The sequence below is a fragment of the Taeniopygia guttata genome, chromosome 12 (assembly GCF_048771995.1).
Source record: "Taeniopygia guttata chromosome 12, bTaeGut7.mat, whole genome shotgun sequence".
NCBI classification, from domain to species: Eukaryota; Metazoa; Chordata; class Aves; order Passeriformes; family Estrildidae; genus Taeniopygia; species Taeniopygia guttata.
The window spans coordinates 15,984,620-15,999,005 of NC_133037.1; the positions used below are offsets into that span (position 1 = coordinate 15,984,620).

Consider the following 14,386-nt stretch of genomic DNA (forward strand, 5'->3'; position numbering starts at 1 on the left):
GGTCAGCACCGCTAGATGGCAATTGCGGCGTGTGCTGGAGGGACGGGGCAGCCGCAGGACCGGGGCTGGATCCATGAGGGGCTGCCCCGCTGTCCTCCCACCTCCGGCCCCTCCTGCCGCCCGCAGCTCCAGGTGCTCTGCGAGAGCTGCGAGAAGCCGCTGGAGGGGCGGCAGGGTGGGCATCGCCGCTGGGATCCCGCTGGCCGGTGAGTAATGAGCGGAATTAATTCATTAATGAATTAATGAATTGCTCCGGGCTGCCTCGGCTCTCTCCCTCAGAGCTGCCCGGGGTGGCACTCCCGGCGGAGCAGCAGCCGGGGTTGATCAGTCATGAGCTCTTCTGCTCTCAGTCAGCTTCGTTGTGTTTCACAGCTTCGTGCAGAGTAACTCACGAGTGACTGGGCTTATCCCAGCCCCCGTGGAGAGAGCAGAGCTCTCTCTGCCACTCTGCTTGCCCTGGCATGGCATGGATAGTTCTACTGACCTTTAGAGAATCGTGGAATGCTTGGAGTTGGGATGGGACCCTAAAGGTTACCTTATTCCGATCCCCCGATCTTCTATGTTTGTGTTGTATCTTTTAATGCTGTAACTTGGGTCCCGGGAGGTTTTGTGCTTTTTTACTACACTGAAGCTGTTGCCAGAGCTGGTTTTTCTAGGGTTTCTTGGCTTCAATGCTCTACTTTGCTGCTGAGGAGCCCAAAAACCCACACTGGGCTAATTGGCTTTGCCACTGCTCAGAGATAACTTTGTGAGATTTTTCCTTCCTCACCAGATAGAAATCAGTCATTTGCCTCCGAAAGGTTGTGTCATTCTTGATCTAAGGAGAAAAAAAAAAAACCAAACAAAAACAGCCTCCCTGGTCAGTGAGGGAATTGTCCTCTGCTTGGGCTTTATTAAATCTGTTGGGACAGGGAAATCGTGTTTCTTTAACCCCCTCTGCAACGCCTCAGCTCTCAGAAACTCGGGTCAAGTGATACAGCAGGCAGAAAAGAAACAGAGCCTGAGAAATGCTGAGTGCTCTGCAAAGGAGTCCCTTAACTAATGATCCTTCTGCTTGGAAGCATCACAGATCTCAGGGATGGATGCTGGGAGTCAGGAGACTTGCATGCCTGAGTGTCCTGAGAGTGAGGGTGGGTTTCGGTGTGAGGGGCTGATACTCAGGGTGAGGGAGGAAGGAGAAGGCTGAATGGTTGTTTATGACCAGAAACAAATAAAAAAACACTTAAAGAACTTAAATTAAGACAAAAAAGGGTAATTTCTTCCTTTCTACCCTTGAGCTAAGATTACCCTTGGCATGAATCACAGCTCCTGAGTGTGAACCCTAGAAGGCATCTGGGCCATGGGATGCACTGCTCACTGAAAATCAGCTCCAGGGAGCCTGCCCTTAGTTAAGAAGTTTATTGCCTTTAAAGAACCATTGCTTTGATCCAGCTGCTGAGCACTGTCAGGAAAATACTGCTAAACTGGAAAGCAGCATTTTTTCCTGCAGCCATGTGCCCAAGGGAAGGGGGAAGTGCTGCAGGAGATGTGGTCCCAGAACTGTGGCACACATGCCAGCCACGCGCCCCGAGTGCGAGCCGTGGGCAGCTTTCTCTGGGCCAGTGGAGCGTGTCCGGCTTTCTGCCGGCCGCTGCTGCTCTGCCTTCAAAGGGAGGGGTCAGGCAGCCCTGACGGGTCACTGGCTTGACACGATGGGCTGCTGGAACAGAGAGATTACTCTGCTGAGTTAACGGTATTGAGAGCGACAGAGACACAAACACCCCGGTGATTAATGAGCCGGGGATGGGGAAGTCAATCTGAAAGCCAGGGCAGAGATATCAGCCCTATAAGAAATATGGGAAGAATTCAGCCCTAATCTAATCTCACTGAATTCCACAAGTGTGTAAAACAGGGATCATTTGCTGCAGTTCCTTAGGTTGAGAATTTAACAGGAAACCCCCAAGGATGTGAGATGTTCTCCCAAATCCCATCATGCCTGTGCACAGAGGCTGGAGAGCAGCTGCCACAGCCTGAGCCATCTCATCTGGCTGGACAAGAGGTGATGCCCAGGCTGTGGTGCTGCCAGCAGCAGCATCCAGCAGCACCCAGCTCCAGGACAGGGAGCTGGAGCCAAGTCTGGGGTCCTTGGCAGCCCCTGCCCTTTGCCAAGCCCAGCCCAAGCCAGCAGGGCTGGCAGAGGTTCCAGATGGGGATTCTGCTGCCTGGCTCTCTGCTGTGCTCCTGTGGCACACGCTCAGGGGCTGTTTACAGCAAGCAGGAAGATTTATTGTAAATTTTGGCTCCTAGATTCTTGGAGCTGCCTCTTCCTCCAAGTTTGGTCTCTCCCCACTCCGTCTGGGATTACAGTGAGAGGAAGTTCAGAGAGCACAGGGCAATTAGATCCTTACAGGCACTCGCTCATATGGTTACAAACCCACAGAGATCAGTCAGCTGAGTCACCTCCTGGCCCGGAGGGGCAGCCAGGATCGGCTTTTGGATGGGGAATAGGGGGACAAACCTAGCCTCACCTGCCCTTTTTGAGGAGCCCCCATTTGGAGGAGGTCAGATCAGGGGATCGTGCTCCCCACTGCTTGGAACAGGGAGAGAGATGAAAACAGTGTTACCTGCCCTGGGCTGGGTCTCCATTCTTGGTCCTCTCTGGCCCTTGCAAGCCACCTGACAACTCCCTGCTCCCGCCCTGCTCACAGGAGCTGGCTGTACCTTCTCCAGCACATTTTACCTGGGGAAACCAAAGCACAGGATGGTGAAAGGACTTGTGTAAGTGGCAGGGCTGGACTCACAGTACCTAGTTATTCTCCCTCCCTAAAGACTAGATGATCTCAAAACACAGCCATAAACCCCCAGCATCTCCTTGCAGATAAATGTCATGAATTACAGAGGTTCTGCGGTACCCAGAAGGAGCACTCTATACTCCTGGCAGAGATAAGCCTTTATTACTTCCCAGTGTAGTTGCTGTAGGATATTTGGGCTCTGCCACCTCCATGCTCCATGTACCCCCTGATCTCCCCCATCTCCACTGTACCTGCAGGCATGCTACATGTGTGCTCCAGACCAGCACAACCCCTCTCCACTGTCAGCATGGCATGACATGGAGCACAACTGTTGCCAGCATCAGCCCCTGTTGACTTGGGAGCCTGCCCAGGTCTGGTTTCCCTGGAACAGCACTGCTCACAAGCACTCAGCTGTGTGGGGTTGTTGTTCTGCTCTCGTGCGCTGGCGAGCTGCCATTTATTGTGTGCAGGATCTCCCCTGCTTCTCCCACCGCCGGGTCCAGGTTTACTTCCCCCTTTTCTAGGAGGAGACCACTGATGTCAGCTAACTTGGCCTGAGCTCTTTGTCGTGTGAAAAGGGAAAACAAGGGCTTTCGGTTTCAATCTGTCCCTTGCTTGTCCTCTGAGGGAGGAACCGGCCTCCCCACAGTGTGTGCGGGCAGTGACACCGTGACAGCTCTGCCACCATGTGCCAAAGCCACGTGTACGGAGTCAGGCTCAGTGCTGAGCTGCTCTAGGAGGATGAGCCGCTCTTTGGGGGAAGATGAGACACTTGGGGTCAATCCCTGCCCTGCTGTGCTTCCCATTTGGCCATGAGCCGGTCACTCAGTCCATCTGTGCCTCAGCCCCGCGCTGGAGCAATGCCACCACTGTGGCCTTCCGTGGTGGAACCCCGTGCAGGTGAGCTCATGGCGGGCAGAGAGGCCTTCACCTGAGGTAGGGATTGGACAGGAGGACACGGCACCGTGTTCTGGGCTGGCTTCTGCCTGTGTTTGCAGGGCAGGGAAATGACAAAAGCAGGGGGGCTGTGTGCTTTGGAGCATCCTGCTGCGGCTGCCGCTGTTCCCCGGTGTGAAGCTGCCCCGCTCCTGCCCTGTCCCAGCCGCGCTGCTGACCCGGCATCTCCGGGGAAGCGACCGAGCGACGAGGGACCGGGGGGGAACGGCCTGGCGGCCACCCCAGCGCCTCTGCTGCTCCCTGCTCCGGGAAATAGGAGCACAGAAGCTGCAGGAGCTCCCCGGGCCGCTGCCGGGATGCTGCGGCGGTGGCAGCGCTGCCGCCGGCAGAGCCCGTCCGGGCCCGGGGCTCCGCGGTGCTCCGCAGGGCTCCAGGGCTTGCGGGCCAGGCACCTGAGCCGGCAAAACAGGCGGTAATTCCCCAGCAGCCCGGCCAAGAGACTCTGAGAAGAAGCAGATAACAGGTCAGGCACCCTCCATCCTCATTAAAATACTTTCTCCGGCGGAGCCCCCCACGCCTGCCCAGCCTGTTCCAATTAGTGCAGCAGCCGGGAGCTCCCGCTGCTGAAAACAAAACACTGCCGAGCTTTCAAGGGTCGGGGCAGGTGGGTGGCCCCAGCTGGGACAGCCAGTGGCCCCGTGTCGCTGGCTGGCTGTGGTGAAGTGGCTCATGAGCCAGGTCACCGAGCAGCAGAGCAGGTGTTTCACGGCCAGCTCCCGCCTGGAATGCGGAGATGTGGCCAAGCTAAAAGCACTCTGTGTGGTGCTGAGCATCCCTGTCCAATAGGTTTGGAGGAGGGAAGCGATAATCACAGTGTGAATGAAGAAAATCAATGTCGCAGATCCTGTGGGCTTGCTGCAGAAAGCCTTGGCATCTTCAGGAAGCAATCAGTGCTGTCCTGGGAGTGCTGGGACAGGCTGCAGCCTGCCCAGGGGACAGGAATTCTTTTGCCACGGATGTCTCCCTGGAGATGGAGCTGTCCCTCCAAGCCCTTGGGTCTCTGCTGGGATTCTTTGCAAGGCTCCGACCAAACTCAGCCAAACCCACCACCTCTTTTCCAGAGGCCACCAAAGGAGCAGCAGCCTGTGGCACTGGGTTCCAGCTGGTGACCCAGGGCTGGTGAGCTCTGTGTTGAAACTCCAGGTGTCACCCATGGAGGATTTACAGCCAGCCCATGCCAGGAGCAGAGGCAAACCTGCCCCTTGCTGGAGTCCATGCAGATCCCTGGCCTTGGAGCCCCTGTCAGGTTTGAGCACATGTGGGATTCACCCAGGCTGAGCCTGGAAAATCTGAAGCCCAGAGAACAACTCCCATGTGGGGCAGGGCCCCCGAGCCTCCCCAGGGCTGTGCTGAGTGTCAGGCCATGTGGCAGACAGGTGACAAGAGTGGGTTTCAGCACTGGGGTATAAATGGCTCTGAGGAATTCAGTGCTGCCTCTGGGGACCCCCGGGGCTTTGGGGACCTGGCCTGGCAGCTCAGCAGGCAGTACACAGCCTCTTCTCTGCCTTACTTGGGTACTTTGACACGATATTAAAGCATGGCAAGCCCCCTCCAATCATGAAGTGCCTCTTCTGAGAAGAGACTGCAGGGGTTGGGCCTGTTTAGTCTAGGGAGGAGAAGACTGAGAGGAATCTCATTAATGCATATAAGTATCTCAGGGGTGGGTGCCAAGAGGATGGTGCCAGACTCTCTTCAGTGGTGCTCAGCAACAGGATGAGGAGTAATGGGCATGAAGCAAAACACAAGAAGCTTCACCTAAACATAAGGAAGAACTTTACATAGAGGGTAACAGAATACTGGAATAGCTCCCCAAGAGTGCTGTGGAGTTTCCCTCTCTGGTGACATTCCAAACCCACCTGGACTCATTCCTGTGTCACTTGGTCCAGGTGACCCTGTCTTGACTGGATGATTTCCAGAGGTGTCTTCCAACCCCTACAGTTCTGTTATTCTGTGAAAGAAATTTAAAGCTTCTCAATTGCACTCGAAGGCAAATTGGGAATTTAGTATGCCGAGTCAGCCCAGAGTTTAATACACTTATCTACACTAGTTCCTCCTCTGTTTTATCCACGGAGGAACACAATCCTCTATGAATTTGCTACTTCCCACTGGTGTCCCAGTGTGGTTTGCCCACTCCAGGAGCCCTGGGGTGGGCAACAGGACTGTGGCACTGCTCTGTGCTGGAAGCTGCCTGTGCTCTGGCAGCATTTTAGGTGAGAGCAGACGTGCAAGGTGCAATAAATGCTTTTTGTTTCCATTCAGCTTTCTCTGTACATTGGACTTGCTGCCTCCCTGGGGCTGGATGCCCTTGGGGTAAATTAGGAGGAGGAACAGTGGATGTCCCATACAAGCAGCGCATTCAGGAACATCTAAAAGTCCTGTAGGGACTGGAAGTAGGGGCTGCTGCAGCCCTTCACTGTGCCTGTCACTGTGCCCTGGGACAAGCCCACTGCTGGGCCACCTTCCCAGCCAGATGCCCAAGAGCCAGGCCAGGTCAGGCTTCACCTCTCAGTAGCGAGGGAAAGGTGGGGACTGAGCCAGCAGCCTCTCAAGAAAGGGATTAGCAGGATGTTAAGGGAAGCCAGCTCTTTATCCCTTCATAAACAGTTATTAATACCCTGGCCAGCCTCAGGCTTGGCAATTCCCCATTTGCTTTCAGAGGATGTGGTCCCAGCTGGAGCATGCCTGCAGCTGCTGTAACTTCAGGGGGACAAGCACTGTGCTCTGCTTTTGCTCTGAGGTGTCACCACAGGCGGCCAGGTCCCTCTGATAATACCCAGACCCCTGGGCTGTCCCTGCCCCACTGCCATTGTCACCCAGTGCCCACGGGCGAGGAGCCCCCTGGCCGGCAGGGGTGACATCCCGAGGGTCTGCAGTGTGCCAGCAGCAGCTGGGTGCTTTTGTCCCCACCCGTGGTGCTTGGCACTTCCATGCCTGGAAGGAAGGGTGGTCTGGGGCTAAGTGCAGCCAGGGGATTGAATCTCAGGAGGTGGCAGTGGAGTGATGTCCCGGCTGGACAGGATCCCGCTGGCCCCTGGCTGTGTGATGGCAGAGATGGGGCTGAACCTGGAGCAGCCTCGGCCTTCTGCTGATCCCCAGCAGTCCCTTATCCAACCCCTCCAAAACTCTCCTCCCTTCGATCTCCGCGGATCTGTGTGGCCACGTGTGACCTTGCTACTGAAGGTTTTGCTTAGACCCCGATGCTTCAAGGGCACACCGTGATGTCCCAGTGCCACCCAAGCTCTGGCACTTGGTTTGGCGGTCCCAGCTTTGATGTCACTGAGCGGGACCATCACGTCCTCCTCCCACAAATCACTCAGCACCACAGGCTCCCTCGGGGGTTGGCTCTGCCCCAGCCTGGCAGCTCAGGGGAAGGCAGGGAGGGCTCACCCATGTGTCTTTGTCCTTCCACCGGAGAAAGTCGACAGCTGCCTCTGCCTGCAGCTGCCGGGGAATCCATCATCCCGCAGGGATGGAGAGGGACAGCCACAGCCCCGGGCTGAGCAGGGAGGGGACAGGCGGTGATTTAGGAAGAGGGACAGCTGCGGGCAGGGCAGGGGGCCAGTAGCCCCGGCTGTGCATGTCCCCTCACGCGTGGCTCCGCGTCCCCACGGCACGCAGCGCGGGCAGGCACCCAGCGGAGTCCTCTGCACCTCCTGCCCTGGCTTTGCCCCTCAGTTTCCTTGCCAGGCTGTGACTCTGTCCCGGCTCCCAAAACTGGCAGAGAGGGAACCACCCGCACCAGGCTTATGCCGGGAGAGGCAGGACAGTCTCAGGAACGTGGGGCTCACGTCTGGGAGCCAGGGCTTGGATGCTTGGGAACTTTGGGAAGCACCAGCCCCATGGAGGGGGTCTTGGCTCCCTGAGGGTCCCCCCTCTCACGGCGATGTCTATCCCAGCGCTTCTGTCCCTGTTACGGTGAGCTCCTGGACACCCTTTTGCCCCCCATTCCCCAGGGCCTCTGTGGCTCTGATCAAGATAACCCCTGGATCCTCCTTCCTGCCCCAACGGGGTTGGCAGGGAGCCAGGAGAGCCCACCCTGTCCAAAACCTATATAGACCCCTGAAACTTCCTGCTCTTTCTCTTTTGCCCTGCTCTCCATGGACACCACAGAATAAAGAGAGCTGTTCCAACTTCCCTGGGGTAAGGGCCTCTTTTGAATACTTTTCCCTCTCCTGGTATCCCTCCCCTCACACCCCTGTGTGGAGAGGGGGGGAAAACTATAGAAATTACATGTCCCCTCGTGGGGTGATCCCTACGGATGGATGCTGACATGGGGAGCATGTCCCCTCTCCCTTGAGGTCCCCCAGCTGTTGGGGAGCAGCATTTCGCCTCCTGCCGCTGGCCCTGCCAGCCGTGCCGGTAACCGGAGACGGCAGCAGGCTGTCGGATTACCCGGGACACGCTCGGGGCTGTGGAACCGGCGCAGCACACGGGAAGCGCCGCTGGTCGTGCTGCGGGATCGCCGCGGAGCTGAGCTCAGCACGATTTTCCCTCTCGGAGATCATCTGCAGCCCCAGAAACCCACTGCTAGCGCCCTTCCCCCTCTGAAATTTGGGCTGCTTTAAACTAGTCACGGCATTGCAACACAAAGGGCTTGGCAGGAGGAAATTGGTGCTTTCGTGGGTAAATTATTCCCTCCTGTACCCACGTCTCAAATAGAAGGGATTTGTCTTTTCTCTGGGCTGCTCGCTCTCTGGCTTTCCAGGGAATTTGGTGAGACAGCCCAGAACCTCAGACCTGCTGGACTTCTGTTCTGTGGAGAACTCAAGGCAGCCCTACTGTAATTTAAAGGGAGCTTAAAGAAATGAGGGAGAGTGACTTTCTACACAGCCAGATAGTGATAAGTCAAGGGGGAAATGGTTTGCAACTAAAAGAGGAGAGATTTAGATTAGATGTTAAGAAAAATCCTTTACTGTGAAGGTGGTGAGGCCCTGGCACGTGCTGCCCAGAGAAGTGGTGGCTTGCCCATTGTGGAAGTGCTCACAGCCAGGTTGGATGGGCTCGGAGCAACCTGACCCAGTGGGTGGCATCCCACATCTGGAACAAGATGATCTTTAAGGTCCCTTCCCACCCAAACCATTCTGTGATTCTGTCACTTCTGCAGTTCTCCAGTAGAAGGGGAGGGAGGGAGGGAGGGCACAGGGAGGCTGCTGGGACCAGGGTATACCTGGTGGACTGCTGGCAGCCTCAGCCCAGCACCGTGGTGTCACCACCTGTGCCATCTATGCCTGGCACTCCTGGTGACTGCCAGCCCCCCAAAACAAGGCTGCCATCCCCAAGTCCTCCCCTGCAGGCCCTGTGGTGCCTGGAGTATGAAATGTCCACCCCCCGCCTCCCCTTCTCTTGGCAGCCCACCCTCATCAGCACTTCCCTCTCCAAACTGAGATGGGAAGAGCTGCAGCTCTGGACAGTTGATTATTTAAAGCTGTCGGGAGTGTTTAATTTAACCCTGGATTCATCATTCCCAGCTTGTTTCCATCCGCCAGGCACCCGAGCTCCCCTCTCCGTGTAAACTCTGCCGAGCCCTTCCCCTCCAGCAGATCTGTTTGCCGTGTCCCCGCGCTGCCTGGCACAGCCAGGGATGTCCCTGTGCCAGGGGCTGCGGGCACAGGCGGCTCAGGGGGCTGTGCCAGGATTTTAGCCGGGTGGCAGGAGGTGGGTGTGCCTCATGAAAGGATGACACCCATGGGAAGTGTTCCTTACTGGAGGTTATCCTCCGGCAGTTTTTTTATTTCCTTATCTGCTGCAAATCCCTCGCTTTCCTATGCCTGTGCCCAGCTGTGCCAGGGCTCTGGGATCCTCCTGGGCATGGCTGTGGCTCCTGCTGCCATCAGCCATGCTTTTGGCATTCCCAGGGCAGGATATGGAGTGCTGGTACAGCCGAGCTGTTCACGGGAGCGCGTGCCTGGCCCTAAAGTTCACCGTGTGTGAACGTGTCCTGAGGCAGGAGCAGTGCCCTGCCTGCCATCTGCAGAATCCCAGCCTGCCCTGGCATCCCCTGGGTCGTGAAAGATTCCTCCAAGTCTGCCTTAGCCCAGAGTTAAGCCTAGCACAGACCCAGCTCCATTTATAGAAACCTTCAATGAGAGGACAGCATTTTCCCAAGTCCTGCAGCAACAGAACACACTTTGGAAAAGACAAAAAAAAAAAAAAAAATTGCCTGTCAGATCCCAGCCCCGTCCTTGTGATGACCCTTGGGACAGCGGTGCTCACTCAGGGCACGGCTGTGAGTGCACAGGGAGGCTCTGGGAGAGCTCTGCAGGTGCTGGGCAAAGGAAGGGCTGAGATGCTGCTTGTCACTGCTGCTGCTGGGGACGTGTTTGTGGCAGCAAGGGCAGCACTGCCTGGGAACCCCCACGTGGCTGATGGGTTCCTAACAGAGAACCCCACCTCTCCTCAATCCAGGAGCAGTCTGAACCTGCCTAAACCCATCATGCTTATGGGATGTTTTTTCCCCTCCCAAGGCAATGGTTGATGTGGCAAAGTGCCCAAGAAGGGCTGTCTGGGTGGAGAGAGCTGCTCCAAACTAAAGAGGAACAGAGCACAGCACAGCCACCACCCTGAGGTCACATCCCTGTCCCAGAGTGGTGCCAGGTCTCCCGGTACAGGGGAAGGACCTGGAGCAGCAGCAGCGTGTTGTGCTGACCAGAGTGAGATCCAGGCAGTAGTGAAGGCAGGGAAGGAACAAGAAAGGAGCTGCACCCCAGCCCAACCACAGTTTGCTGCTGGGAGGGAGAGAAAGCCCAACTCCACCAGCCCAAAACTTCCCTCCTATGCAGAGCTGAGAACTCCTTCTTGTGCAAGGCAGTTGGAAAGGCTTGGCTCCACCATCCTCCCACATCCCATTGCTGGGATGGCAGGAATCCTCTGCTCCTTGTGCCAAGAGCCTCTGGCCAGGGATGAGCCCAAAACCTCATTTTAAATCTTTCAGTCATGGGACTGGAAGAAGTTAATATGCAGCAAGAGGGGGAGTAGTCAGAGCTGCCATGTAGGGACCAGGCTTTTTATTAAGTGGAGAAAAATAATCTAAGTAGCCTGGATTAAGTGGTTAGAGCTGGCAGACCTGCCCTGCTCCTGGCAGGGGCTGTGGGAGCTGCTGTGAGAGGCTGTGAACCCCTGTGCACCTCCAAAGGGAGGGTGTGTGTGATAAAGAGCCCTTCCAACCCACAGCACCCTGGAGCCAGCAGATGCTGGTGGCCTCAGAAAGCTCTGTGGTGACAAGGAATTTGCACAGATCCTAGCCAGAGATGTGTCATGCACACAGAGAGCCACAGATGATATTGGGGAGATCACAGATATGGCATTTATGGATGGTGTTCCAAAATATAAATTCCCCTTTCAGTGAAAGGGATGAGATTTAACCCCAAGGTGAGAACAGATGAATATTAGGGATTATTCACCAGGCTCTGCCAAGCGCTGGAGTCTGAGTAGATACCGAGCAGAGCATGCCCAAGCTCTGAGAGCCCACTGGAGGGTTGGAGGGTACTATGCCCTCACATCAGTCACCTCCAGGATGCCCAAATCCCAGTTCTCCCAGGTACCACATGATGTGGGCACGCTGGCATCACCCTGCACACCTCCCCTAGGCAGGCTGGAATAGCTGCCCCATGAACTCCCTGGGCATGGAATGTGCTGGAGCCCCCAGGGGGGTGGAAGGTAAGAGGGTCCCAGCCACAGCTGCCTCCCCAGTGCCCACACTGGCCCAGTGCCCACAGCTGAAGCCTTTCTCCTTCTCTGCTTGCAGCCGGCGTTGGAGGTGGCGTCTCAGCACTGGACCATGGTGCTGTGAGGGCGAGCAGACCCTGCCCCTGCCCTGTGCCAGCATGTGGGCTGCCCCTGGCCACTGGCTGCCCCTGGCCACCCTCCTGCTCTGCCTGCTCCTGCAGCAGCTGGGCAGCAGCAGGGCATGGAAGCAGCACACCCCACGCCTTCGCCTCACCTACAAAGGTAAGGGGCTCCTCGGGGTCTGCACCTTGCCTGGGAGGGCTAGGAGAGCATCCTCCAGGGAGCAAAAGGATGCTCAGGGCTGGGGACACAGGCAGCCCTGTGGTCGTGGCTGTAATCTCTCCACACTCTGGGACCTCAGGATGTTTCAGGGGTGAAGATCCAAGCACACCCCCTGGGGATGCTGCAGAATGCCCTGCCCTGATCCAACAGAACACTGGGACCAGAGGGGATCTGTCCTCCTGCTCAGACTCACTGGGGACCTCTCTTTGTGTGTCCTGGGCTGGGGCTGAACTGGGTACCACTGGGGAATGTCCCCTGCCTTCTGCTCACGGGGACACTGAGCCCCAGAACAGACTCACCAGCCTCTTCCTCTGCCTCCCACCACCACAGTCCTACTCCAGCTCAGCCCTTCTGCTTTTGACCCTCCTCTTCTGCCAGGAGAGACTGATTCCCCGTTCAGATCATCTCCCTGCTGCACTTGTCCCTTCCTCCCTGCATCTGTCTCTCTGTTTGGATGATGAGTTCCTCAGGAGAGGCAGTTTGCTCCTCTCAAGCCTGATGTGGAGTGGGACTGCTTTGGTGACCTGACAATGCAGCAAGGGCAGACTGACAGGTAGCACAAAACACAGCCCAGAGAAGTGTGGAAAGGGAGTACCTACAGAAAGTCTACAGGGGAATGGCCTGACCAGCTAGAGCAGAACCCTGCCAGCTTGGCAGCTTCTCACCCTGCCATGAACCTGCAGCATGGATGTGGCCAATTGAGCTGCTTCCAGCTTCTCCTGTGTGAAAAACAGCATGAGCATGAGCTTTCATTGGAGGATGGCAGCTCAGCACACCCCCAGTGCTGCCCTAGATGTGACCATTGGGAGGGCTGGCCCACCCCTCTCCACACCTGAGAGAGGGTGGAGCAGTTTTCCCATGGGCATGGCACTCCACGCTCCAGGGCCATGCTCTTGGCCCACTCCATCACCCTGAGAAGCTGCTCTCCAGGCAGGGACAGCCAGCACAGTGAAAGATGCTGCCCTTTTGTGGCTGGAGAGGGCTGTATCTCCCAGGGGTGCAGGATACCCGTGTGAGGAGATGGCCCTGCTGATAGCCCAGCTCAGCTCTGCCTTTCCTCGGAGCCAGAGGAGGCAGATGGGGCTGCTGGGGCAGCTGGAGGGAAAGGGGACTGCTGACTTCAGAGCCCCACAGGGTCCCGGGCCAGGCATGCCAAAAGCCCTCACGCCTTGGGCTGAGGCAGAAGAGGAAGCTCCCAGCATCAGGAGGGCTCAAGCACCAAGTGAACAATGGTGAAGGGATGTGACTCATGGACAGCACGGGGCAGGTTCAAGGACACAATGCCTTGAGAAGTTTAGGTTTAGAAACCCCTAGGAAAAAAAAATAAATAAAAGGAGGCTTTTGAGAGTCCATCCATGGGATCAGCCTCACAGAGGCCTCGGTGGGGCGGGGGGAAGACGTAAGCAGGGTCGGGAGAAGGAAATGACAGCAGCGAGAGAGCGCAGGAAGGATGGGGCACAGGGCACGGGGCCAGGAACAGCCCTGCCGAGGAGGTGAGGAGGAGTTTCCAGCAGCGCACAGGGGCAGCCCAGGCTCTGCTGGGTCAGGCTGGGTCAGCCCCGGCGCTGCCTGAGCCCGGCCTCTCCTTCCCAGGCTGTGCAGCAGCGGGAACATCCCAGGGACCCAACAGCTCCTCTGGCAGCCCTTGACCTGCAGCCAGGCAGGACTCAGGGGCTGCCACCACACAGCAAGTGCTCCAGAGCACGGGGGTCGCGGGGCCCTGGTTGTCACTCCAAGGGCTGCCCTGGTTATCACGCCAAGGGCTGCCCTGGCACGTCCCTTATCAGCCTGCAGCGCTGAGGGGCCAGAGCCCGATTTAGCACCAAGCTTGCCCTGGGCTTCAGGGATCCCCTCCGTGCGCTGCTGTGCCTGGTGAGGGGAAGGGGAAAGGGCAGCCCTCCGGCACAGCCGGGCTGTGACCCCAGGAAGCTCAGGGTCAGCCTGCACGGGGGATGCTGGGCTGAGGGGCAGGAGCAGATGATGGATGGGACAAGGCCATCCATAGTGGTCCCGGCAATAAAGACAAACACCGTGGCCTTGGGAGATAGTGAGCACAAAGGAGAGGATGTTTCTCTGGGCTCACCCGTAGATTTGGCCATGGCACAGCTGCTGCAGAGCCCCCCTGGCTCCCTGGCTCCAGTGTTGGGCTTGGATCTAATGACCCGAGGGTGACAAGAGCATCAGGTTTTGAGCAGCAGCTTTCTGGGTCCGGATCCCAGCACTCGATGTCCCCTTGGTGAGGGAGCAGAGCCATGGGGTCAGGCTCAGACCCTCCTGGTCATTAACCTGCCAGAGAGAGCAAATGCAGGGCAGTGAGTCCTTCCAGGGTTCTCCCACGAACTACCAGAGGCAGCAGAGAGGCTCTTCCATCGCCCTGCCTGACCTAGTCCTCGCTCAGGGCTGCTGCAGGTCAGACAGTGACCAGCAAGTGACATTCACTAGGACCAGGCTTGTACCCATTCCTCTTAATTACACTCATGTACTGGATGAGCCTTTGCCCTCCCACCCCAGCCCCCCTCCCCAGAGCCCTGCCTGACATTTCCCCCAGATCAGGCAGGTCCTGGGAGAGTTGGCAGACACAGGAGGGTGAACGGTGCACCGCACCCTGTTGGAGATCCAGCAGGGACAATGGCCCGCAGGAAGGGACAAGA

General features: G+C 57.2%; 1 protein-coding gene across 1 annotated transcript in view; it reads left to right on the top strand.

Annotated features, from left to right (window-relative positions):
• The window catches only part of LOC100224101 (semaphorin-3D), a 22,799-nt gene continuing 8,413 nt past the window's right edge, over positions 1-14,386 (top strand). Inside the window, exons 1-2 of the mRNA XM_030283499.4 lie at positions 1-206; positions 11,473-11,675. Of these exons, the coding sequence (XP_030139359.4) occupies positions 16-206; positions 11,473-11,675 (394 nt within the window). The 5' untranslated portion in view covers positions 1-15. The remainder of the gene's footprint in view (positions 207-11,472; positions 11,676-14,386) is intronic.